We start from the raw sequence: 26,622 nt of genomic DNA, 5'->3' as shown, positions 1-26,622 counted from the left end.
AGCAGGTACAAACGCAACAGACAAGGACTAAGCCCAAAATACAGAGCGCACCACCCCTCCGAGGTCACGCTCAGCCCAGGTGAGGCTATGCCCACCTGGTTTCTGGAGATGCTTCCATCCACAGGATCACTGTACTCAAAATTATCAGCTTTCTCAACCGTGTAGACTTTGTCACCACACGATAGCTGCTTCCCCACAAAGGAACGGTCAAACATCACTGTCTCCAAATCCTTCATCATTTTGTTAGCTGCGTCTGCATCCACCTCTTCGTAGTCGTATCTACAACCAGTCACCACAAAACAAAGATTAGGGGAGGCTGTAAGAAGTAGCAATGTTTTGTGATGCCCTTGCTGAAACACTGTGGTTTGCCTTATAGATGTTCTCTACCCCCTTACTGGAGGGGACAACGGTAAGGAAAGAGAGGAGAATCTGTGTGCAGCAATATAGCTACAATCCAACGCAAATTCATGGGAGACACTGTAACTGTATCACAGGCATGTGGCGTCAGGAGAGATGAAAGCACAAGTTGTGCTGTTGTGCACCAGACAGATCGAAGACAGAGGGCTGGACTCCAACAACGCTGACTGCAAATAATTTATTCTAATTCTGCCGATAGGATCTCAACAGGTTGCTCACGATAACAGTTTGCCTGAACATCCTCATGTGCATCCCCACAGCAAAATGGGGGTGTGATTGCAGCCCATGATAACATACCAGTGCCAGCTTTGATCTCATTCACCAGGTAAGAGAGGCAGCAGAGTGGCTGAAGCACACATCAGCATCTGAGACTTTGTGCTCTGATTGCCAGTGTGATTTGCACCGCTTTCATTTGCCCGGCTGGCTAGATGAAGCACGCACAGGCTTGCTAACCTGCCTACCACTGCACTTACCTCGCTATGCAGACATACCTCTGGTGCTAAAAGACTGACTTTTTATTCTAGACTTTGGCATTTTTTCCACAGATTTAAATGGCTCAGATGTACGCTGGCTGGCAAGGAGGTGGGCGGAAGGAGAAGGCAAGCTCTTTCATTTGGCAATCTGAGACAGAATTGTCACATAGGTCTTCCAAGCTGAAAGATTTCTACCTAATGCTTTCCCTCCAGACAGCGTTTCCACCTCTGGTTATGTGCAGGTTGGTTCTCACTCCTTCCCTTTTCATCTTCCGTGTCTACCACAGTTCATATTAAGAGTATTTTGGGACCGGACAGAAAGTCAACCAGGTGAGTAACAGCCTAGGAGCTGGGCATCAGTTCAGTGAGACACTGCTATCACTGCAGATAATGCAAACTAACTTGTGATTTGTGGTCTCAAGAGACATACTGTTCCGATGGCAAAATAGCCTCTCGCAGGGAAAAAAAGTCTCCGTTAAAAGAAAAAAAAAAAAGATACCTTGCATATATAACGTGTACAGCCTTTGCTGACTTTGATACTTACTAGATTCATGTTTGGAGTAACAAATCTTAAACTGGACATCATGGAAGGTTAAGGTGAACGCCCCCTGTTTTATTTAACCCAGGTATGTTGCAGACTGCAGCAAACTGCTCAGGGGTGTTTAAATTACTGCAACAGGACAGTGTTGCAAGTGTAACAAGGCAGGACCAGCCCTGCGGTAGCACCTGCTGGTGCCATTGGTGCCTGGGGCTCCGACCTTAGAGGGTGGGACACAGGACAGAGGTAAGCGTAAAGGCGTCAGGAGCGCTCTCCCCACCTGGTGAAGAAGTTCCTGCCGTATTTCTGCCAGTGATCCTTCATGATGTCCTCCACACTCTGCTTGCGGGTGGCTAGGATGGACAGCCAAGCCAGGACAGCCCACAGCCCATCCTTCTCACGGATATGGTCAGAGCCTGCAGAGAGCCACAGCAGAAACACATTCTCACCTTCTTTCACACGAGAGCCTGTGCTACGGCCCTACCTTGTCTTCTCTCCTCCATTCAACTGGCAGTCGTACAAACTCACAAACGGAAGACATTTCATAAGCTCCATCCCTGCTGTATTGTTAAAACGGTTCAAGACATCATCTGCTTTTAGCTGTAGCCCAAATAAAACATTCGGCTCCTTTTAACACACACACACACTCTCATTGTTCACAGATCCTTAATTCTGTTTCCGAGGAAGTAATGGGGAATGCACACTAAAAAGGTCATCAAAAAAAGGCAAATGCAAAGGAACAGCTTGGGAAGGACTAACATCAACCTCTTCAGGCAGCTGTCACGTACCGTCTGCCAAATCAGCATATTCTGATCAGCACATACTCTGGCTGAGCACCAAGAAAAATGTCAGCCCTCGCTGAGGAAGCCAAACCCTAATGACTCTGAAATTACCCCACAACGGAGAGCAGAGCAGCCCGTCAGGCAGCACCAGCCACCGGGGCTGGCAAACGGCTGCGCAAGGAGAGACCCCATTCACGCGTGGACACCGGCAGAGAGCCTCGCGCCTGCTCTCACTCCCACGCGCCGGGCACTGAAAGACCCTGTTTCGGCTAGCAGGGGGCTCCTCCACAGCGTGCGTGACACAGAGAGTAGGAAGCGGTCAGAGCCTGCCCAGCCTTGCCCTGGGAACACAGCGGACAGGGATTGACGGCGGTGGGGCAGGGACTGCGCAGCACCCAGGCCCTCGGGAAACCCGAGAGGGTGTTGCAACTTAGACGGCACCCTGAACACCTAAATTAAATGAGGGATCGAATGGCAGCCCAGAATACATCCAACTCTGATTCCAGGCTTCTTACGAGTTCGGAGTTGTGCCCCACAGATGCACAACTCCTGAGTTCTATCCTCTGAGCTCTGGAAAACTTCCAAACAGGTATTAGCGAAATCCCAAGGAGCCAGAGCATGCCTGCTAATGCAGAGAGCGCTCCAGAGCTGCCACTTTACTCTCTCAAGAATTACCAGAGTGGGCAATCATCTGGGGAAAAGGGCTGGGGGCTGGGGCACAGGTTACGTGGCGCTTTACACAAATCCCACTATTGTGGACGCAGCCATAAATTACCCTCACGGTCCTTTACAGCGGAGAGAGCTGCACAGAGGTGATGGAGAGGAATGCTAAATAAACAGAAGTCCCATGTGATGTATCAACTTATTGCTGGAATAAAATACCCAAGAAAGCAAGCAGGAATTCTGTCATGTCACATTACTCTAATTGCTCCTGGACTCCAGTCCCACTGGGTCACAGTTTGTTTCAATTTTTACTGGGTCTATTTGGCTGCTCCTTCACCTCTCTCCCCTTCAGCACTCACATTCTGTCCGGCTCCAAACAACTCCTCATTAACTTACTATCAAACAACCTTCCTCACCCCTTTTCATTCCTTAAAGTGCATTTGCCAGATGGACAACCCCCCTTTGAATTGCAGGGGGAGCCCAATACTCCTTAATCTGTCCCCCCACAAAAAACTGCTTCAGTTCCTGGCCACTGCATGGCCAAAATCTCAAACCTCTCTCTCGGCCCCGGCTGCAAATGGAATCATTCGCTTTGATTTGTAATGCAGAGTCACCTACCTATTGGAGGACGGAAAGAAACTGTGAGTTCATTGCTCATACAACAGAGGATGGAAACAATTTTAAGAGAGCTGCTCGTTAGAGACCATCTCCTATCAGCAGCTCCATGAATCATTTGCTGCTTTTTGTTTTTATTTATTTACTGAAATGCCAGTGCCCTCTCATTAACCGAAGTCCAGAATATGAACTTAATGCATGCTGAAAATCACCCAGGGCAAAACTCCAAAATCTTTCTTTACTCATGATTTACTTCAAGATTTCTCTACAGAGATACATTTTCTGAAATTCTCCCTTCCTTCTAACCTGAGGCCAAACCCTGTGTATCAGAATAGCATTCGATTGCTAAAATACTGAAGACTGCTTCAGCCCCACAGCAAACTGCTTTCAGCCAGAGTCTGTGACCCCGTTTCCTCAGCTACAGAAAAGATGGGGTAATTCTTTTATGTCAAGTTGTGCACCCCAGTTCTACAAAGCACTTAATTTCAGGCATTTGGGGATTTAAGACCATCCCTGCTCTGTGGGACATCCATGCACAGCCTAAAATGTTTTTCTGAAACACGGGGAACAAAAACACTTAAGGTTCGAGCTTGGAATCATCCAACCTAAATTCTCCCAAGGCCCTGTGCCTCGCATATCCTACCAGCTGCCTCTGGTCTTCAAAGATCTTTCAGAAAATAGGGAAAACAGTATCTCAGGGAGAACTCAGACCAGATAAAACGCAGCCTTTGCGCATGAATTAGGTGCTGACCTCCTGCATGCAGGGAAGGTCTCATTTCCAGAGTCAGGATGTTAAAACCATGTGGTAGGTGCCACGGGAAAACTCAGAAACTGCCGAGGCCTCCCAGGAACACGGCGCATTTTGAGCACGCCACTCCGATGCAGAGCAAAATTTGCTCGCTTTAACTTCCCTGCACAAATAATAGTTTTGTGTCACGTGCACACCCCTAGTAAATTCCTTAAGATGTTCACTTTGTTTCTCGGTAACTTAATAACTTGCTTAGACTGTTCAAAGGCAAGTGTTAATTTAAACTTTATAAATCATACCTTGTTTTTAGAACAGGAAAATGAGGGCCCTATTAAGCTCAGAGATTTAATAGTGACCTGAAACCTTCCCTAATAAAACTGCATGCTTCAAACCATATTTCTTCCAGAAATGAAAACATTTAGAAGGTTTTCCTGGCCACCAAGAGTTGAAAAATACATTTAACATTGCACTTAATCCCCATAGACGCAATGACCGGGCTAGTAAAGAGGCCCTTAAACTTCCTGCATATCTGCATATGCCTTCCTAAATAGCCAAAAGGAGGACTAGCTCTTGCCTGACAAAACTTTCAGCATTGTGTTCGTTTCTACCAGTGATTCTTGCAAGCTTTTGTTTTACTATTTTAGAAGCATTAAAAACTACACATGAAAGAGAAATCCCAAGCTACCCAGCGCAATAAAGAACTAAGAGAAGGAATAATACCATCATTGGTGAAATCAGGAACACTGACTTACCAGTACCAAAGCTTTCCTCTCCACACAGAGACAGTTTGTTTGCATCCATCAAGTTTCCAAAGAACTTCCAGCCAGTTGGAGTTTCATACAAAGCGATCTTTGTAGCATGGGCCACCCTTCAAAGGTAAGAAGGCTAAGTCACGTCACAGCCGGACTCAGCGCTCCCATGTGAAATGCTGCAGTAGGAGCTTCAGTGGCCACCAAGCATCTCCTTTGGGGTAACACTGAAGACAGGTCATGCCACTGTTCTGGTTTTTTACAACCAACAATTCTTTGTGCAGCAATCCTCTTATTTTATCCCAGTGTAACATTTGGGAAATGGGTGGGATGCGCAACTGAAGGATAGATATAAAACACATAGCTTTCCTAAAGTGATTTAAGTTGTAGATCTCAAAGCATTTAACAAAGAAAGTATCACTCTCAAATAAACAAAATAAATAAAAAGGTGGGGAGGATCATTTGTTTGGGCTTAGCTGTAGCAAAGAGAAAGAGCCAAGAGCAGAGCCCAGCTCTGCCATGTCCCCAAACAGGATTTAATTCATTAAACTTCACTGCCTCCCCTGGCAGCCAGCCCGCAGCAGCCCTGGCACCGCTTCACCCTTCAGGGGGACCATGCACTCACTCCCCGCCACAGACATGTGTTAAACCACAAAAAAGGGACAGACCCCTCCTCGCAGGGCTCCCCTCCCCTCTCCCACCACACACAGAAGTAGTGCTACCTATCGAGAGCCCCGCTGGTGGGCATGCTCCGGGCAAAGCCACGGACGCCGGTCTGCTGGAAATAAGGGATACTGAAAATATTGGCAGCGATGACAGCAACAGAGTCGGAGGGGTTCACAAAGAAGCCGTGTTTCCCAAGAATCATGTTGCGATCCTGGTGAAGACAAGAGAGAAACAGCTCTCATCCCCACTTAGCACAGAGAGGCTGCAGTGGCAGAAGTTGTTCTACTTGGCAGGCGCAGCCTATAAACCCAACAACTCACAGCGATTTTTTGACTGCACTGAAATAAATACAGAGTTTGAGAAAGTTAAATAGCAACACCTGTATAGCATTGCACCTTCCTGCTGATTTCTCACAGCCTTTAAAACTATTTAAATACAGTTTGGACTGCATTATTAACACAGTAGCCAACTATTGCCACAGTGGCAAACTGCAGCAAGTGGTTCATTTCCATTCACAGTTACAGAAGGGGGAGAGGGAGGGGGTGAAAAAATAAAATAGGTCTTCAACCTCCATCCTCCTCTGCTTAAAAGCAGCTGAGCAGTCACTCCCCCACAGCTGACCAAGGGGCAAAAAAGGTGAATACAGAAGAGCCCACTTACCCCATCTCCATCAAAGGCAGCTCCAAAGTCATACTCTCCTGTTTTCATGGTCTGGACCAGGTCAGCAGCGTAGGTTAAGTTGGGGTCGGGATGGTGGCCACCAAAGTCCTCCAGCGGGGTGCAGTTCACAGCTGAATTTGCTGGGGCTCCAAGCTCCTCACACAGGATCTTTTTTACATAAGGGCCCACAACTATCACGGCAAAACATGGAAATGAGTCAGCTCTGCCCTCAGTCAGCTCTGCACCAGCCACATAACCAGCCAGGCCTCTGGTCTTCTGGGTTTGGGCCAGTTTATGTGGTTTATTGTACTAAAGCACAAGTGCTCACATCAAAAGCCTCAAGCAGCACAAAGGTGTGCTTAAGCTTGCTCTTATCCAGACACACAAGTTCCTGCCAAAGCAAGCTCTTCAGCTGAGGGGCTGTCCCACTAAATAACTGAAACCACTCACGGGTTTAGAAGTGAGGATAAGCCTATGCCAGGGGCTCAGCGCATGAGCCAGGATCCCACTGTGAAGGGCTTATGCCCCAGGTGCACAGAGGTGTGAGTATGACAGCCCCATATAACAGAACAAAATACATGTGTGATTCACAGATATCCAGCAGTACAACAGGATTTACTGCTCTCAAACACTAATGATGTAGACAATAAAAAAAAAGTAAGTGAGCATAGGAATGGGAATGGTCTGGAGACAAGAGAAACAAGATGGTAAGAAAGCTAGGGTGCTCCTAAAAATGTCTATGGTAAAGAGACTCACAAGCTTGGCTTGTATGTTAATTTATATAAAACAGTCCAACAGCCCCATTTTTGTACTGAAATTTCTATGGGCAGATATTTGCCTAACTGCTGTGACCTCCATGGGACACTGATATTAAGTCTACCAGGGCAGCTCTGACCACACCATCAGTGCTAACCGGCTCTGCCTCTCAACCATGGATTGACATGTGTGAGCCACACAGCATCCCCCCAAAACCCCACTGATATTTCTGCCCTAGGTCAACTCCTGAGATCAAACATTTGAAAAAAGAAAATAATGTAAAGCCATAAAAACTTTGCCTGCAAAATGCAGGATGTTACAAAACAAAACCCAAATTTAGAGGTGTTGTATAGGAATTCCAGAAAAAAAGCTTTCCCTCTGAAGTAGGTGGCAAAGCCCCAAGGACACCCAGCCACCCACAATGTCCCAAACCTAAGCCCAGCCATACCTCCATGCATAGCGTCTATGCGAATCTTGAGGTGGTTTTTCCCTGAAAGCAGTTCCTTTAATGCATTGAAGTCAAAGATGTTCCTGAGCATATTTGCATAAGCTTCTACCGAGTCCACAATTTCCACTGGGAAAAAAAAAAAAAAAGTAAATAGAGACCAGCTCTCACAGTCTGAAATCTTTGCAGAAATGTAATTTTGCTACACATGGCACAGTGCTGACAGTCCCTAGTGCAAAGGGCCAGGGCTCAGCACAGAGCCTTTGAACATCCCATAGAATCATTTCACAAGGACAACAGTAATGGTCCTATATTAAGAATTTAATTACGGGCTGTCACGGCTAACCAGGTTACAGACCAAACAGACCAACAAAACCCTTAAGACAATCACTGCTATGGCTTCCTGGACTTCTTTCAAGAGGGCTCAGTCCCACTCCACTTACTGGGAGAGTGGAGATTAAAGGAAAAGGGGAAAAAAGTAATATACATACATACAAAAACTGATCTCCAATTTCCAAAGTCGATGGGAACTGTGCACCTAATAGTCTGAAAAAGTTGCACCTTTGCAACTAACAGGCAATATAAAGTTAGAGCCCTGAAAACCCCATTAACATAAAAATTCCACTATACAGAAATGGGGACTGAGAAACACCAACTTTTATGATCTTTGATTTATTGTTGTTTTAATTATAAGCATAAGTCACCAGGAGATGGTAAAAAATACGCACAGTAAGCGTTTTTCAAGTCTTCTTTTAATGCATTTTCATCTTTCACTGCTGACTGACAGAAGTCACGTGTGACATGGCTTTCCTACTCACAGAGGCAGCTTTTATATGTGAAACCATGGGGAAAAAAAAATCAAAGATTAAACACTAACACTATAGTTTTTAAACCAGGAAAAGGCACTTTAACTGCAGAGTTGTCTGTTTTGCAAGTACATGTTAATGGTAGCCTTACAGACAAAGTCTCTAATTTTAGTGAAGTTTGATGGATCAGATTTACCTATCCATTTCGTAACAACCACCTTTCATAGGACAGAAACAATGATATAATTAAAGTGTCTATAAAACATGCGATGCAGGCCAAAAAAAAAGCCAGGATGCCACCCGCGTGACCAGGAGCAATGTCCTTGCTTGGGTTCTCCGACAGGTGAGGAGAGGTCAGAATGGCCTCGTCTGTCCTTCAGAAGCACCAGATGTCTTTGCCTGTTTATGGGCTAACTCTACCCAAAAGGAAACTTCCCAAGAAGAACAGTTGTTTACCTGTAAATGGTTTAAATTTGTTCTCCAAGTCGAACTGCTGTTTCCCAATGGTGCTCAGGTCCACGTGGAGATCTGGGCAGATTGCATACTCCTCAATTTTCTTGCTGATTTGGAAAATTTTATCTGTGATACCTTCAGGAGCAGGGCCTGCAAGATAAAATGGGCATATTTTATGCCATAAATGGGGGAAGGCATTAAAGAATCAGCCTGCGAAAGGAGTATACTTCAGAAGTACAGCAAAAGACCTGGGGCTGGGAATACCTCCCGAGGACAGGAATATCAGGGTACGAGGGGAGCAGATCAGTCACTTGCTCCATTTAGGGAAGCCCACTGCTTAGGGCACTGAATCTCTGTGATGTTAAAGACAGTTAAATTAGGTTCCTCAGGGTCAACACAAGAAACAGTCAAACAGAAACAAAGTAAATCAAAACAAACCAAGCGACCTTACCTCCATTGGCAATATTGAATTTAATGCCAAAATCTCCACTGGGCCCACCGGGGTTGTGGCTGGCTGTCAGAATGATTCCACCAATGGCTTTGATTTTCCTGATGATGCAGGACACCGCAGGGGTGGACAGAATGCCATTCTGCCCAATGACCAAGCGGCCAATCTGAAAATTAAAGAGCAAACCAAACTCCTGTGAGTCCCAAATCCTAAAACCAGCAACACCACCAAACCCCCAAACGCTGGCGACAGGTAAACTGGAGCGCCCAGGAAACGTGCTCACGGCAGAGGTGCTGCTTCTCTGCAAGCAAACTCCCTTGTTCCTGGGAGGCTGCCAGAGTTCTCTGCACAGTGAACGTCTGACCCTGCTCTGCGGTGCCCTGTTAGCATTTTCCTTTATGAATGCTGCAGCTCAACTGGACACGGCAGCTTGCACTGAAGAGCTGACCCTTCCAGAGGCACCTAAACAACAACAACAATAAAAAAAACAAACCAACAAGCCCCGTTGGCTATGGTCTCAAACTTTACTTTCAGAAGACACAATGGGACTGAGAGAAGCTAAAAGAAAATAAAAATCGATGATCATCACTACTCCCACGGGACCAGCTGCAGATTCTCTTACTCGCAGCGGCTAACACACCTCCTTCCCATAAATTTAGTAATATCACCGAGATTAAACCCAGACCAATGCGCTAAGCAATACAAGGTAAGCAGGATCCAGTTGCTGGAGTTCATGTAATAAAACAGAAGATGAATATTTTTCTGGAAGAACATGCTCTTTACCATAGCCCCCAAAATGAGGTGACGGAGATTTAAAAACATACCAGACCACTCTCCATCAACCGAGGAGATTAGACCCTGTATACAACCGAGAAAAGAGGAAGAATTCCATTCAAACACAAACCAGAAAACAAAAGGCAGCGTTCCCAGACTGAAGGTCCACATTGGGTGCTAAGCCAAGGGCACTGGATGACTGTGATTCCTCTCCTGCAGCACTGCCTGGTGCTAAGCCCCTGCTTCGCTGCTGATCAGTTATTACATGCTACAGCTGTCACAGACCAGCTGGGCGAGTGAGGTGCCGCTAAAAGAACTGCAGCTCTAGCAAACAACAAGCATAAATGTGAAAGAGCAGTTTATAAACTCAGAGTGAATGCCCTTCTTCCAGCTGGCCATAGTAGCCAGTATTACAGCCCTCACAGCGCCTATCTACCAGGCTGATTGCACTCGTTTATTATGCCACATGTTTAATCTGAAGCAGCCCAACCTACATAGGTTTTGCTTTATTCACCATTCTCAGTCCAAGCCAGCAGACCTTGTCTAGTGTTTTATTCCGGCATCTGAGTCTTGCTCCTTCACCTTCACTGAGAATTAGTGTAGTGCCCAGGAGGCTCCTCTCTAAAACTTCCTCTTTTGTCTCCCAGCTTCCCTTCAAGGGTCACATTCAGCTGCAACACCCCTCTGCAGCAGGGCTCTGCCGTGCCTCGCATGCCGCCCAAGGGATGCTGCAGAGGATTGGCAAAACAAGGGGGTTTTCCTCCCAAACGCAGAGTGGCTGCAGGAGAGCTGGGTGAACACACCAGATCCGTTGTCCTTACCCAACTCGTCCTTCCTGCACAGCCAAACTGCAGCTTTTCTATGTGCACTGCAGCTCCTGCAGCGAGGAAGGAAAAGAAGAAAAACTTGTCCTTGTACAAGCTGCTCTCTGATCTGGGGTCTTCCTTGGCTTTCAGAGGTTTTCAGCTGCCATTCCCCACCCATCCAATGCTAAATCCTTGGTGGTAACCACTGGAAAAGGCTGCTCCGTGTAGCAGTGTGCTGAGTAATTTACACTTTATCTTTTTTAATTCTCTGGAATTTCTTATGAGAAAAATCAAAGGATATAACGATGCAGAAATATCTTTCACAGAATGCTCAAAACAGACCTGTTCACAAGCAGATGCACTCTGAGCAGCGTTTGGGTTACAGCACTTCAAAGCAATCCAGGCAATACTTCAACCCGGTTTTACTGAAAACCCCAATGAAACGCACACAGGCAATGAAGGAGAGCTCCTTCGACCTCCCTCCTCCCCCCAGTAACGCAGGCTGATGCTTTGACACCAAAAACATGTTTTCCATGCCAAGAAAGCCAATGTCTACAGCTGTACCATGTCATCAGTACAGCCTTCCAGTCTTCCTGCATCCCGAGACACACCAATCCTATACACTGTGCCACAGTTACAACTCCAAACAGAGACATGTCTATACAAGCCACGTTAAAGGGACAAACTACCTCGGTCATTTCCTTTAACCAAATAATCATCATTTAAAACACGCAGTGTGATGCTACCAACGTAGCAAGTGTGCTTGGTGCAATGTGGAAATCCCGCTGATCCCACATTGGTAGAGATAACAGTACCTATCTCTGCCACACACCGACAAAAGAGATTTTCACATACTCAAGAACACCACATACATGCACTCCTCATGGTTTTTTTATATTTGAAAACATCCTTGCACTCATCCCTTCTAGTCTATAGAGCAAGATGAGCACAATGCTGATAATCACAGATATTAGGCAGAGCATATCAAAATGATCAATGAAAAATGTCAACACTGGCAGCAAAACCAGATTTTAGCCAGACATGGGCCACAGTGCTGAAAAGAAATGTATGAGAAAAGTCTCAGCTGGTGAAGATCAGTCTAATCTCACCTTTACCAGCAGAAAATCTGTCCTAGTGTCAAACAGTCCAAGCAGCAGGCCTGGCTCTTTGTGCACATTTTTGAGCTCTTCATCTCAGCCCACACACTGACTTAAGGGGAACACATTAATTTTCAATGCCAAAGGACTTTTTTTTCCCCAAGATGGAAAATACGTTGATTTTAAAAAGGAAAAAAAAAAGTTATCTCCTCCTCTTCTCCCATTCATTACTAATTACCCTGTTGTGATCAGATAAGGTTTTCTGTCAAACAAATTCCTAAAAACCTGTCTTTCAGTGTAAAGTTTGGTCTACACTAAAAGACCCAGGACAGACAGCCAAATCTTTTATTCATAAGAAGCAGAAGGAAACAGACAAAACCCCAGTGCCCAAGAGTCTCACAGCGCACAAACCGTGCACTGCTGCAAACAGACAAGCCTTCTGTTCTGCTTCCAAAACAGATTTCCAGCACAATCAGAGATCACTGCAAAGGTTGCCACTCACTTGCTAACTCCCATCTTACTGTGATTTTCAGAGGCTCCTGGTGTACTTATCACATAGCCACAACTTGTACCCGTTGAGAAAGAAACAACCGCGCTTTGCCTTTTCATTTGCCGAGCAGCTCAGAGAGTTTCTGCCAAGCTGCCACTGAGCAGCGAGCTATGGCTTTACCTGCTACTTTGCTTCTGAACAGTATCAGGGTTTTATGATCTGATGGACAGACTATGAAATCCACAGGTGCCAACAGCTTGTCGTATGTCAAAACACAAAACAAGAGCGCACAAAACCCAAGCAGTATTTGTTTCTTTGCTGCATGTGCATTCACACATACTTTTGTCCAACTGCATCACTTAAAAGTAAAAAAAGAGTCATTTCTGTGCAACCAAACTGAGTTTCCATTAAAAAGTTAACTATAGCAGTTGAATAAAATCTTTGGGGAAATTAAATCTTATAGTGACTTATTTATTATGGTTTTCTGCATTTATCAGCTACACAACTATAGGAATTGAGTCATTTAACGTTTACCAACCCCATTGGCAGCAGCCATTTGGACTATCAGTTCCACTGCAGACTTATTAAGGTATCTCCCATCACCTCCAATTACCATAGAAGATCCCTGTCGATCTCTTAGATCTATGGAAAAAAATATACTCTGGATAAAATTCTGCAAATAGTTCATCTTGGATTCAAAATAAAAGGTCTTCTTCCGTAGTCCACTGGTTCCTGGTTTCTGATCATTGTAAGGAGCTGTTGGCATAGTCAGCACAGGCAGAGGAGTATCTTCCATGTTCTTTTTTCATATAAATGCATTTAAAAAGTTACGCCAAAATACAAAAAAAATCAATCCTGACACCAGCAATAGCCCACCTATTAGACAGAAGTTCAGTGAAGTTGCTGAGCACCCAAAAATAGCTCCCTGAACCTTGAGCTGAAGGTAGTTTCTGTAATAGAAGACGTTTTCTTGCACTTGTTGTAGAGGATCAATGTCACCGAGAACATCCAATTCCACGCTGCTGTCCCTCACTGAAATGGCTGGGAAAGGATTTTTCTCTTCTTTACCATCTCCTGCTCTCCACAGGCATAGCTCCTTGCCATTCTGCGCTATCACCCACTGGAGCCCAGCACCGTCAATCCATCTGGTTCTCCCTCAGGGCAGGGGTGCCGGGGGACGCGGCGAGCAGCTCAGCCCTCTGCTCGGATGCGCCGATGGGCTGCCCTGGCGCAGAGCTCAGCGTTTCACCAGCCAAGCAGATCTGCATGGCAGTGCCAGGCCACTGGCCGGGGCCGGCCGTCACGCCGCTCCCCAGGGCGGCAGGTCCCCAGGGGGTAAGCCTCCAGCGGGCATGGCAGCACTCCGCTGGAGTTATTTTGCAAAGCCTGGTGAGTTAAAGGTCACTCTTAAAATGGAAGGCAAGAGATCTGTTAGCTAGTTCGCTCACACAGCTCCTGCTCTGACAACCTGACTTCTCCATGGTCTCCCTCTCAAACCCAGGAGCGTTATGCACAGGGAGTAGTGGGTCAACTTTTGTTTGACTAAGAAAAAACCCAAGAGTAGCTAAAAAGCCACAAGACCAACAGTTGCAATTGCATACCCACACAAGTCTCACTAAGGGCAAGTGTATGCATTTGGAGTCACTAAAAACCACAAAAAAATTACCAAATGTCTGATAAAGCTATTCATTTTGGAGCAGCTTAAACACATACAGAAGAGAGACAGATACCAAGAAACTTCTGTGAAGCATCATCTTCCTGAATAAGGGAAAGGTAACTTTGAATGCTACGTTGAAATTAAGAGTTTCCCCCAAACCTCTTCAATAACACTCGGAGTCCTCTGTCCATGCTGCTGGAGACAACTTATAGATATTACTGAAGCAATTAAAGAACATACACTTTATCACGATTCAGTTTGTCCCCTTATTAGAAGCAGAGAGGGAAAGGAGATGTGTACACAGCTGAATTGTGACAATTTACAAAGGTAAAATGCTCACGGGACTGTTTCCGAAGGTGCTGATTCTGTCATTGCTCCAATAATTGACAGATTTTATTCCAAGGGGTAAAAAGAACCTGTTATATGCATCAGCACATTAAAGTTGAGCTGGGTAATCTGTATGAGACTGAGGGGAAACCTCATGGCAGAAAAACAACTTTAGAGAGAAAGGCTCTACCTGATGATCTATGAAAGTTGACCTGGGTCCTCCAAGGGAGCTGAAGAGCCAGGTGAGCTTCCCTAGGGAAGGAATTTAATTCAGGTTTGCTCTCAGAAAGCAAAGCTATTTGAGCCATCTGCGGGACCCCAAAGGCTGCTGCCCCACACACCCCTACCCAGGTTCACCCACAGGGCAAGCACTGGCTTTGGTAAACACCAGGATGCTGCAGGGCGCCGGCCTAAACACACCGCACACAAACCGTGCCGCCTCATCCATCCAGAAATCTCTTAGCTCACAGCCCCAGAGGCAACTTATTTAGCATGGGCTCAGAATTTCATTCCTTAATTCCTCTCTTTTCCCCACCAAACCACAAGTAATGTGTACAGAACTAGCACAACACATATTGTACATCAACAGTGAGATTGCCTGGGATATGCAGCTAGAAACAATTGGTTTGTGCTTTGTACATCCATGCTATTTCAGCATCCGGCAGCTGAGATGCCTTTTATTTTCATGCAAAGGCAGAGGTTTCCCTCTAGTGGCACAGAAAACAAAATCCAGCTCCCAAAATGAGCTCTGAAGAGCCTCACGCCAGACAAGTCTCCTGGCAGGAAAAGGCCTAAGCAAGCTCCTTCCCTTCTTACTCCCACAAGATAAACTTACTGCCCTGAAAACGCTGCGGCATTAAGTGACAGGAGGAGGGCACAGGCCACTAACCAGCTCCCGCGGCTACACAAAGAAGATGCACATGGACTTACTGGCAGAGAAAAGGCCTATGGAGGGTGAGAAATTTGTGTGTGTAATTAAGCACACATGTACTGAACAAAGGAATCAAACTAAATTAAGCTGGGGAGGAAGGTGACGGTCATTAGTGCCATGCTTATGTACATGAAATGCAACACGTTCTATCTATAGGCACTAAAACAGTGCATATAAAGCATAGGGTAAACAATAGCATATACACCAACCCTGCCTTTGGGGAGCCTACCTGGTCCCAGGGCCTTCCTGCAGCACATGCATCACTATTTGGGATAAACTAAATCACCAGTAATTAGCCAGCCAGGACCAGTACAGAGGTTCATGATCATATGGTTGCCAAAAGATTCAGAGGTGAAAAAATGCTCACCAAAGGTGGATCCTGACAACCTTAAGGACTGGAGAAGAGACTGTGGAAGTATCATTTGATCTGTCATCTGGGGGCTTTGCTTGGATGACCGTGATCATTACAGATCACTTACAGGCTGGAAAGGAATTCAGCAGGTCATCCACTCCCACCCTAGAACTGATGCAGGATCAAATACGCCTAGGGCATCCTCCAGAAACCTGATACAACTTGGTTCTTGAAATCTTTGTCTTTAGGTAAGCTGTGCCAGTGCATAATTAGCCATGCAGTTAGAAGTGTTTTCCTACAGTCTGCTGTCCACCTTCTTTGCTGTGGGTTAAGTCCTCCAGAGCTGAGACAGAAAACAAATTCATCATAATCCTCTTCCTGACACAACTCACACATTAAAAAAATCCCTTAGCACACAGATGCTGAGCGCCCTCTCTTTGCCACAGTAAACAACCCCAATCTCCTTAATTTTTCCTGTTGGTCTTTATTTCCTCCGTCTCTTACTCCTCATGGCAGTGAGAGGCTGGTGAGGGTGTTTTCCCATCCAAACAGCTGATCTGCCACAGGCAGGGACATCTGCTGGCTTAGCTGCCCTTTAATTCCCTTGCACTTCAGACATGCAAGAACAGAGTTAAATCAAGAAACTAACTGTTGACTTTGGTTAATGATAATAAAGGCAAACAGGGCTATTCTGAGAGGACTTAAACTTCAGTAAAACTTTGCAGAGCACCCAGCTCCTCCCTTGGCTCGATACAGTCAGCTCCTGTGCCATCCCTTCTCCCCCAGCGTGAGCTCTGCCATCTTCCCTCATCCCACCCACCCAGGCCTGCGGCTGTCTGCAGCCTTCCCCAAGCCTGGGACCAGGCAGCCAGGCTCTCCCGGCTTCACACCCCAACACTACCCCACCCTTAGCACAGCCTTCCTCCGAGATCGAGCTACGATCTCGTATTTTGGAGTGAACAATAACTGTCTCTTCTCAGCCCCTGCAAACACCCTTGGGGCAGGCTTCTCCAAGGTGCCAGATGCCCTCTCCTCCATCAGCAGCCCTTCTTATCCTCTCCTTTCAGCTTATGCCCATTCCTCTCTCCCTCCTCTCTCTTCCTTCCATGAGCAAATAAAGCCAATGCACCTGCTGTAGAGCTGTGTTTTGCTGCAATCTTTCTTTTCCAGCTTTGCAGGAATTTTTCTGACAGCAAACAGCTGGTAGTAGGCATTACCTCTTTATGCTCTTTTTCTGTGATTAGTTAAAAAGGTACACAGCATGAAATCTCAGGGAACAAGTGGAGTAAAATCAGGTATTTTACACCTATTTTGTGACTTGCCTTTAAGACAGAAATCACATTCCCCTAACTCCTGCTCACAGAACAGTTCCAATCCCTGAGCTGCCGCCTGCACGCTCACCGTAAGAGGGTGCCAAGAGCCCTGCACAACCCTGCTGCTCAGCTGCCAAAACCATGCACTTGCTGCCTGAACACAGCTCTGGTCCAGGCAGCCACTGCTGCGTGACGTTGGGCAATACCAACACAAATGGCACCAACATAAAATAAACAGACCAAATGCAAGCCTGTTAGTCATACACTGAGTGTTGCCTCAACTGCAGAACTCTTGGTTTCTGTAAGAATTAATTAAAAATCTAGGTTTTGAAGTTGCTGTAGAGATTCCAGAGAGGCAACAGATCTGCCACCATCTTGACAGCACGAGTGCATATACATGCAACCACGTACATAGAAGTCACTCCAGAATTAAGAGACAATTTTCTGTACCTACACTGCACCCCAGTTAAAATTAAGAGACAAGCTACAGGGGTGGCAGAGAAAGGGCTCTGCAGGGCTAGGGATGAAACCACCATCTGCAGGGCTGCTACAGAGTGACGGGCTGCAGGTTTGTCACACAGGCAGAGGCTGATCCACCCTTTTCCTGGAGAGAAATACACACCAGCAAGCAAGATTGAGAAACGTTCTGTTCAAAGGTCAGCTCTTCAAAGAACATCCGTATCTGCATGTTACCTTGGACTGCCCTGGCATTTATTGTCCTGCCCCTGCACCAGGGGATGGAAGAGGGATTCCAGCTGGTTTACCTCAAGCAGACACAAGAATGCTCCAGGATTTCTGGCCCCAGCCTAGTGAGAGACAGCCCCTTGTCCCTGGGTCCTCCTAAACTGAACCCAATAAATCCAGAACTACAAAATGCCGACAATGCTGTGGAGCAGAGGGAGGGCACTGGCTGGCTCAGCCAGATGCTAGCGTGACATATCTGCTTAAACCTTGCAGGATCAGGGACAGAAGCTCTGATTTGAGCTGTACAGAGCCAAGCTGATGACTGGTAGCAAACCAGTAACTCGCTGTATGTATACGTGCTAGTGAGGTGGCTACACGTAGTGGGGAACAGCACAGACAGAGGGGAGAGCGGGAGACATACACCAGCATTTTCTCAGAAGCTCACCAGGATGTGCTAGAGAAGCTTTGCCTGTGGGCCCAGCAGTCAAAAGCAGCTTAAGTACAGCAGCAGGAAAGAGGGCTGGAAGGGCTGTGCAGAGGTCACCTAGAGCCTGCCCTAGGCAGGGTCAACCCTACCCAAACCATTCTCATTAGAGGTTTTCCCAGGCAACACACTCCTTTCATTAGCCTTAAGCTTCCCAAAATGCTTTCTAATGCCTAACCTAAACCTCTGCTGTTGCAATTTTAATTCTTGCCCTATCCCCAGCAGGTCAGAGAACAATTCATTACCTTCCTCCCTGCAGCATCATCACAGACGTTCGCAGACTGCCAGCATGCTTCCCCATCTCCAGACTAAGTTCATTCCTTCCTCATTGACCCCACCTGCCCAAACTCAGGTTATTCCTGCTGGAGTCTCCCCTAAGACGACTGCACCCTCTCTGAGGGGCAGTACCCCACAGCAGGATCACAGTCCTGGTGAGACTATTTCCTAGGTTTCACTGACAACAACCTTATTTAAAAATCTAGCAACAACATTTGGTTTTTTGGATAACTGGATGGTACTGCCAGCTGTCTTTGTGGTCTGCTCATTAGATCTGCTGCTTAGTGTGTTACTCTGCAACCTGCACAATTACTATAAATGTACATACTACATTCATATTTTATTACTTCTGCCTATGCATCCTTCACGCACTTGCTCTTACTGATATCCTATCTTATTTCTGTTTCTTTCTAAGATATGTTCCAGTTCATCATTTGAAACATTAACCAATACATTGGCTAGCTGTGAGAGAACCCCACCATAGCGCATTTCTTGATGCTGCTGCAGCTCAGTCTTGGCATAATACCATAGCACCTATTCAGTCCAGCTCACCTATCCCAAACTTTGCCTTCACAAAGAGAAGGCATTAGACTTCCACCCTGCTGTCCTACCAGCAGAACCGGAGCTAAGGTTTCTGGTCATGCAGAGTCATTGTTCCAGGAGATTACCGTTAAATCCCCGTTAGTATGAATTTCAACTCCATCTGCTGGATTTGCAGAGATTAACTGCAAAGCACCTTAGCTCTTCCTTTGAGCCAGAGTTTCATTATTGTAGAGTTCCAAAAAGGCACTGAAACCGGACAATCTGACCGCTGCTTTAATAACCCTCAATTGTAAACTGATATGAGCCAAATAACTTTACAAGCAAAAGGAAGTTAAGCTAGCGTAAAAGCAGTCCCCAAGCTGTAAGAGCTGCTGCATGCATGGTTGTCTTCTAAAACCTGCCATAATCTGAAGCCAGGATATATCTGTATGGGAATGCTCAGGGCATAACCAGTCTCTATTTCCTTACTTCAGATAGCACGTCTCAATTTCTCCTTGGGCTCCTGAGAAAAACTGTAATACAAGACAGACCAGAGGTTTTTCCTAATGGCCTGCAGGACCTAGCGTCACTGCCTCTAATTCTGGTACACAGGGATTGCTTTTTGGAACAACTTCCTTTATCATCACTTTAGTTTGATATTTTTAATACCAGCTGCTTTTACTTAAAGGGAAGATCTGACCCTGAGGACTGAGAGCATTTCTTCTTCAGGATAATGACAATTGCTGAACGGATGAAGGTCTGTAAACCGACAAGGCTAAGGCTGACTGCACAGTGCTGCGTGGAAACAGGAACAACAACAAACGTCGGTTACAGATTTCTTAAAAACCAGGTAAGAAAACAAGTGAGGCTGACGTAAAGGTGAGCAATAATGAACACTTCGCATCAGTAGGCCCAAAGCAGATCACAGACATGCCAGTCCCACTATGCCCACCCTTCCACAGCTGGGATGCTGAGTCCAGGAACACGGGCACACTCTAGCCAGGACCCCAACATGGCTATCCAAGCTTGCACTGCACCACACTGCTTATTATGGGCTCAGTGGCACCACTGGAATGGAAACTGGTCTGGAGGCGATGGCGGAACAACACAAAGAAAAAGGGAGCAGGGCTACAAAAAGTAGAAAGTGGCAAATAAAGGGCTGCTGAGCAATGCAATCGAGTTTAAACACTTGGTTTCCTTGGGATAATTGAGTGGGGGAAAAGGTTAATAGCATTGAAGCCAGGAAACCAAACTGTCTAGGGTACAGAGCAGTATTTCTAACAAAAGCATTGTTTGTCCTGCAGCAGCAAAACAAAACCAGGCTAGTACTTAACATGCAAAGCACTGCCTGGCATTCAAAACACCTCCAAGCAATTTGCTTTAATGTAGCTACTTTGCAGCACTTTGAAATCTGTTTATTTAAGAAGGAACCAGGGGCACAGAAAATTTGTTGAACAGCAGGTGACAACATTAATGAATCAACCTGATGCTAACTATGTGATCAGATCTAGATTTCTAGCTTCATTTCTGTGATTTTTGCCTATTTTTGACATAAAGCTATGTCATTCTACTCTGACAAATGATACTCTGACAGGAGCTTTTTAATTACATGAAAAAAAGCTTAAGAGTCAGAACTATGTGTCAATAACATGAAGAAAACCTGGCACACAGACCAACCTAAAGCAGGCAACCTACACTGGATGCCAACTGAGAATGGCAAAACTAACAGTCTCTATTTTAGTTTACTTATATAAAAGCAAACATAAATAGCATGAACACTCCTTAATCGTGCAACTACAAATTGAGTTGTTGCTAACTGATATATAACTAAGTACTTACACTTGACCACTCCAGATGGAAACAAAACTAAAAGTCACTTTAGCCTCCTTTCCTTGTAAAGCTAACAACCATGAACTGTGGTTTCTCAGGTTTCTCCTGTGGCTTGAGAGGACCATTCAACAAGATCTTAAAACTAAGTGATTTTGAAGTATTAATCCAATCACCTCTTAATCCCTGGAACCAGAAATACAGTTTTCCAGCACTTGCTTTGGTACAGGTGGCTGGCTGGCTGACTTTGGATCAGTGAATACAGCCTGGTATAACATACCTTGTTAATCAAGCAATCAGAAGAGCCATGTTAGAAAATACTGTAGCCCAAACTTCTCTTCATTCTACTTTTATTCCTTACTTCTTGTTTTCGCTTCCACTACATTCATGCTGTAACTACATTCCAGTCCTTCCTCACATGCATTGTAACAACCATTTCCCTACAGACAGAACAGTGCTGTTTGTTCAGTGTCCAGACAGGGCAATGCAGCCACCTCTGGAGTTTTCCCTATGTTACTCAGTATTTTTCAGCATGAGAATACTGTCTTTCTCTGAGATGTGCCTGCTGGAGTCAGGAGACCCTCCAAGAGCCCCAGCACTCAGACAAAACCACAGCCTCCAGGAACAAGCGTTCCCTGTTCTGCAGTACACTTTCTTACCAGTTAACACTAGTAGTCCACCCTTCTTTTTGAAGGGTAGGCAACTTCTAGTTACTTCACATTTATTATGAAGAAACACGATTTTCATAGGCTCTTACTCAACTACAGTGTGGTAACTATCAGAGAAGCAATACTTGCAATTACAGAGAAAAACCACAAAGCAAGTGTCCCCTAACCATTCCCCAATAGGAAAGCAAGTACGTAGGAATTTATTAAAAACTAACATTTTGCATTTGCTAAAGAAACTTTCTATTTTTAGTCACCTCATTTCTTGGAACCTGATGGTTTTGCCATTCTTTACTTTGGCAACACAAAACCTGCACCGTCTTATACCGGCCAGTGCCACTCAAACTTGGCCAGCAATTTTATGTCAAGTTTTCAATGACCCTGTGTTCTGCAAATCACTTCACTGTACCTCCTTCTGGTTACTTGTTCAGGCTATTCATTTCTTAAAGAATTTGGGGGATATTTTGCTCTTCAGTGCTCCCCTTTTGAGGTCTTTTTCCTCCTCTCTTTTAAATTGGATATTTACATCTACATTTTTGCAGTGCTTTTGACCTACCACTCCTCTTTGAGTCTCTGGGGGGAAAAAATGGGCTAATTCCATGGCACTCCACCGTACTCTGGCAAGCCTATACTACTACCTCTGTTCTGCTGTAATAAGGCTATGAAAAACCTGCATCAGTAGATGAATGGTAATGCTGTAATAGTGCCAAATTTTTGCTTGAAATAGTCTAACATTTTGTCTCAGGCCATGGCCTTTATCTTGTTTTACAAATTAAAAATCCAGAACAAATGATTTTAAAGTAAAACTTCTCACTTCATCTACTAGTGTCTTGGTTCTTAATCCACGTATTCTTCCACCTGTTTTCTTCCTCTACCTCCTGTTTCCTTTCTTGCCTTTCTAGAACATTTTCCTGACTTTAGAGCCAATTCTATCCTAGCACTCTGAATTCACGCGGACAAAATACAAGTCAAATGCCCGTTAGCAAGTGCACCCCTTGGGACCTGCTTCTGCAACTCTGGCAGAAAGCTCAGTGCTGCAATGCTGCACGTACGTGAGCATCTGCACAATCAGGGTGGAGGATTCAAGTAGCAACTGGCCCTTGACCCCACTTCCCAGTAAGACACCTCATCAGACCCCAGCATGGTATCACCCTCACATCCTTGCTTACTTCTGGGAAAGGGCTGAGGTTCTGATGATGAACTCAGCCTGGAAGGCTGCCACATCCAACCATGCCCTGGGGTGCACATCCAAAAACCTGCACAAACTAGGGCTTTATCCCTGAGAACAAGTCTCCCAGTCTGCTTATTCATAGGGATCCAAGGTGCTGTCTGTGTGTGCAGTCAGGCAAAAATGCTGTATGTTTCTACTCCAACCCTTTCTTAGAACAAATAAATAAACAAGTGTCTGCCGCTTTTCTCGTCAGGGTAGGCTGCACTATCCATCACTTCCACAGGTGCACACAGCAAGGCCGGTGCTGCTCAGGGATGCTGGGACACAGACTGAAAGCTAACAGCTACCACAAATCACAAAAGACAAATTTCTACATGGCTTAAAAAGAAACAGTTATTTGCTTTTTTTATGCCATAAGGCAGCAGGTATCTCTAATTAGTTTTTTTTTGTTTCTTAAGAAGCCAGACACTTAAAAGGCACTGAGGCACCTGACTGCCACTGGGAGGCTGAAATACGTAACTAAGGTTTTACCCTGATGTCCAACCCTAGCCACCAAACATCCTCAGCCCACTCCCTCCTCGTTGGTCTATGAGGAAGAATGTTTGCTGCTGACAAGGAGTCAAGTGACCCAGGAGACGGGGATGTTTCTCATTTGAAAAAGACCAACCATAGTGAAAAACCTCCCTCTGCAAATTCAGTTTCAGTGCAGCTATCCCTATCAGCTGTGCCTGCTGGGCTTCTCTTGGGCTGACCAAGTGACAGAACAGAGAGGGATCAACAGGAATGAAGTCTCCAGCAGCCAGATGCAGTCCAGCATCGTGGAATTCTGTGTTGCTCCCCACCCTGCACACCTCACCACCTCCACGTTGCACCACTGGTTTTGCTGTTAGCTAAAAAACACACCCATGGCCCTGAGCAACAAAAAGCAGTACCAGGAAAACTGCACGCTCCTCCCCACCTCCGCACTTGCACGCGTCTGACTGCTCCTGCACGTACCACAGGGAGGTAAGGCTACCGGGTCACTTTTACTGCGTGAGACACGAGCTGTCCCCACGCTGAGCCTCCCCAGCGTATGTGTCACTCGCTGATTTGCTTCCACGCCACGTACACGCAAAGCGCCAGCGATTTCCCGCTGCCGCGGCCAGCTCGCCGCCCCCCGCCGCGGGACCAGCCTCCGGGCCGGCCCGGGGGACTGCCGTCTGCCCGCCGAGGGGCAGGGAAGCGCCGGGAGCGCAGAGCCCTACCCCGTTGGCGGCAGCGATGCGGACGATGAGCTGGATGGCGTCCCTCATGTAGAAGCGGCCGTCCCCCCCCACCACCAGCGTGGCCTCTTGCCGCTCGGCCGGCGGCACGGTGGCCAGGATGCTCTGGATGAAGTTCTCGGTGTAGTTGGCATTGCTCTGGAAGACGGTCACCCGCTTGCGCAGCCCGCTGGTGCCGGGCTTCTGGTCGCCGTACGGCTGGGTCTTCACCGCCGCGATCCGCACCATGGCCGGCCGCCGCTGCCAGTTCCGGGCGGCCGCGGCCCGGGGCGGGGGGAACCGCGGCTAGGGCCGGCCCCGCCGCCGCTCCCGCCCCTTAAAGGCGCCGCCGGCGCCGGGAGACGGGCCGGGGGGTCCCGGTGTCGCACCGTCGTTAAGGAGGCGGCGGAAGGCCGACAGCCCTCCTGGCGAGCCGCGGATCTGCGCGCCGGCAGGTCTCGGCGGGTGCCGGCGCCGGGCTCTGCGGGGAGAGGAAGGCGAGGTGCTGCGACCGGCAGGGGCTGCACCAGCACCCCCGGGGCCTAGCCCCCTGCCACAGGGTCACACGCTTGCTTAGGTTGGAAAAGACCTTTAAGATCATGGAGATCAACCATTAACCCAGCACTGCCAAGCCCACCGCTAAGCCATGTCCCTAAGCACCACATCTGGACGTGGGGACTCCACCACTGCCCTGGGCAGCCTGTTCCAGGGCTTTACTACCCCTGCCATGAAGACATTTTTCCTAATACCCAAACTAAACCCCCCTGGCACAACTTGAGGCCATTGCCTGTCCTCCTATGGTTTGTCACCTGGGAGAAGAGACCAGCCCCACCTTGCTACAACCTTTCATGCAGCTGTAGAGAGTGACAATGTCTCCCTGAGCCTCCTTTTCTCCAGGCCAAACAACCCCAGTTCCCTCACACACCCGTAACACTTGCGCTCCGGCCCCTACGTGTCCCTATGGCCACCATGGGGATGTCACCACAGGCCCTTACATGCAGGCTCTGGCACCCCAGGCCTCACCTCACCACCTGACACAAGCAGGAGACCCACCCTGTGCCCCCAGAAGGGTGGTCAGGGAAGGCCAGTGTCGGCAAAATTATGAAGAAGCTGCATTGTTACTATAGCACTAGTTCTCAAAAGACAGAATATTTCAGAAATTCACATTAAAGCTGTTACAGATGCTTTTTCTCCCAAATGTCTCCCATCGAACGAAAGAGGCTACTACCTGTGTTCAGCTTTAAAAAAAACAATGCTAGACTCTTTTTTCTGCCTTGGTGGTACCTGGACTTGGAGCAAACTAGAGAAGACCGCAGATACAACTGAGACCTCTTCTCTCAACTTGTCCAGGCCAGGAAAGGTACAACCTACCATGGCGAGCGAAGCCTATGTTTCCACTTAGATACAAAACTCTTGCTAGCAGCAAGAGGATCAGAAAAGAAAAAAGAGGTTCTGAACGTACCACTGTGTCATACTCAACTAGACCCTACCTGCAGCAAAGCCAAGGTTTTGCATGCACAATGATTTCTCAGCTAAGTACTTCTTTCAGTTTTAACTGTTCCTTTCCTAAAATGCACATTAGGTAGCATATGGATTCCTGCCACATCTAACATGACTGATTTTATAAACAAAAGAAATGCAAATAATATAGAACTTGTTTTGTACTCTCTACCATGCACAGAAAGTGTCTCATTATTTCCCAGCTCCTCAGACACCTAGCTAGGAACTTCCGAGGTTATGAACATCCCTATCCACACCTTGCCTGGGGCAGCATTTACAGAGCTCTGTTGTTTGCTACAACTAGAAATTAGCAAATACTCGTGGGGCCTCTTAATACAACCTCTAGTTCTTTCAGACAAGTCTGAAAATGAAAACGGTATCTGCTGTACTTGCTAAGGAGAAAAAAAAACCAAACCAACAAACTAAAAGATCACCAGTAAAGCTGCCTGAGCACCAATTGCTGAGCTGTGCAAATCACAGCCAGCCTCTAGCAGGGCTCTCATTTTGTAACTGACATTTACTCGCCCAGTGTACAATTACAGCAGAGTAACAGCAGAGTGCAGGAGTTGCTGGCAGATAAATATAGCTTTTCAAGACCACTTGCTGCCCTCACAGATGAGGTCACATACATTTAATGTCTATTTTAAACTCAGACACTTTTTAAGCATCCAGTGGCAAGGGTCATCATTATTTTTTCCACATTAGCAGACATTTAAAAGAACCAGAAAAACATAATAGGATGAATATTTTTAGCACCTCAAAGCTGTTTCTCATTGATATTGCAGCCTAAACTTGGTGGACTTCAGTCTCCTTATTTCAGCTACCCTGGAAATAATTAATAGCTGTTAACAGTCAAGAATGAAGACAAATTTTTGTTTTCCTCAAATAATGTTACTTCCTTATTGCACATAAAAATGCAGACTTTATTTTAGATAAGAGAGTATAAAACCAGGCACTAATTACTCAGAACAAGTATAAGATTAGTATTATCATCAAATGAAAAAAAATAAAAAGGAAAGAAGCACATACTTTATCAGGTGGCAAAATGAAATCATGAACCCCACCACTTTATGCTTCTGACATCAAAACCAGAAGGATGTTTAATTAGGAATCCATCAGACCCATTTAACAGATTAAGTTTTTCCTCGGTGAAGCAGTTCCAGCATGTGATGGAACTACATTACATGTTATAGAAAATAAGAGGATATTTAGGGAAACTAGCCTTTATAAAACACAATTATATTACAACTGTCAGCTGTATTACTGAACAGCCCTAATTTTTATTG

The 26,622-nt window shown here is 46.2% G+C and overlaps 1 protein-coding gene across 2 annotated transcripts in view; it reads right to left on the bottom strand.

Moving 5' to 3' along the window:
- The window catches only part of PGM1 (phosphoglucomutase 1), a 28,239-nt gene extending 2,114 nt beyond the window's left edge, over positions 1-26,125 (bottom strand). Inside the window, exons 1-9 of one of the 2 annotated variants that reach the window (XM_055725136.1) lie at positions 26,093-26,125; positions 9,223-9,385; positions 8,775-8,921; positions 7,516-7,641; positions 6,312-6,502; positions 5,708-5,862; positions 4,989-5,104; positions 1,709-1,844; positions 96-279 (exon numbers count right to left, since the gene is read on the bottom strand). In XM_055725136.1, coding sequence (XP_055581111.1) covers positions 96-279; positions 1,709-1,844; positions 4,989-5,104; positions 5,708-5,862; positions 6,312-6,502; positions 7,516-7,641; positions 8,775-8,921; positions 9,223-9,385; positions 26,093-26,110 — 1,236 coding nt within the window. In that variant the 5' untranslated portion in view covers positions 26,111-26,125. Of the gene's footprint in view, positions 1-95; positions 280-1,708; positions 1,845-4,988; positions 5,105-5,707; positions 5,863-6,311; positions 6,503-7,515; positions 7,642-8,774; positions 8,922-9,222; positions 9,386-23,839; positions 24,182-26,092 lie in introns of those variants that run through there. The other variant, XM_055725135.1, reaches the window with a different exon arrangement.
- Positions 26,126-26,622: the final 497 nt, after the last annotated feature.

This window comes from Falco cherrug, chromosome 12 (assembly GCF_023634085.1).
Source record: "Falco cherrug isolate bFalChe1 chromosome 12, bFalChe1.pri, whole genome shotgun sequence".
NCBI classification, from domain to species: domain Eukaryota; kingdom Metazoa; phylum Chordata; class Aves; order Falconiformes; family Falconidae; genus Falco; species Falco cherrug.
The sequence above is the reverse complement of the archived record's forward strand: the minus strand, read 5'-3'. Positions and strand labels throughout refer to the sequence as shown.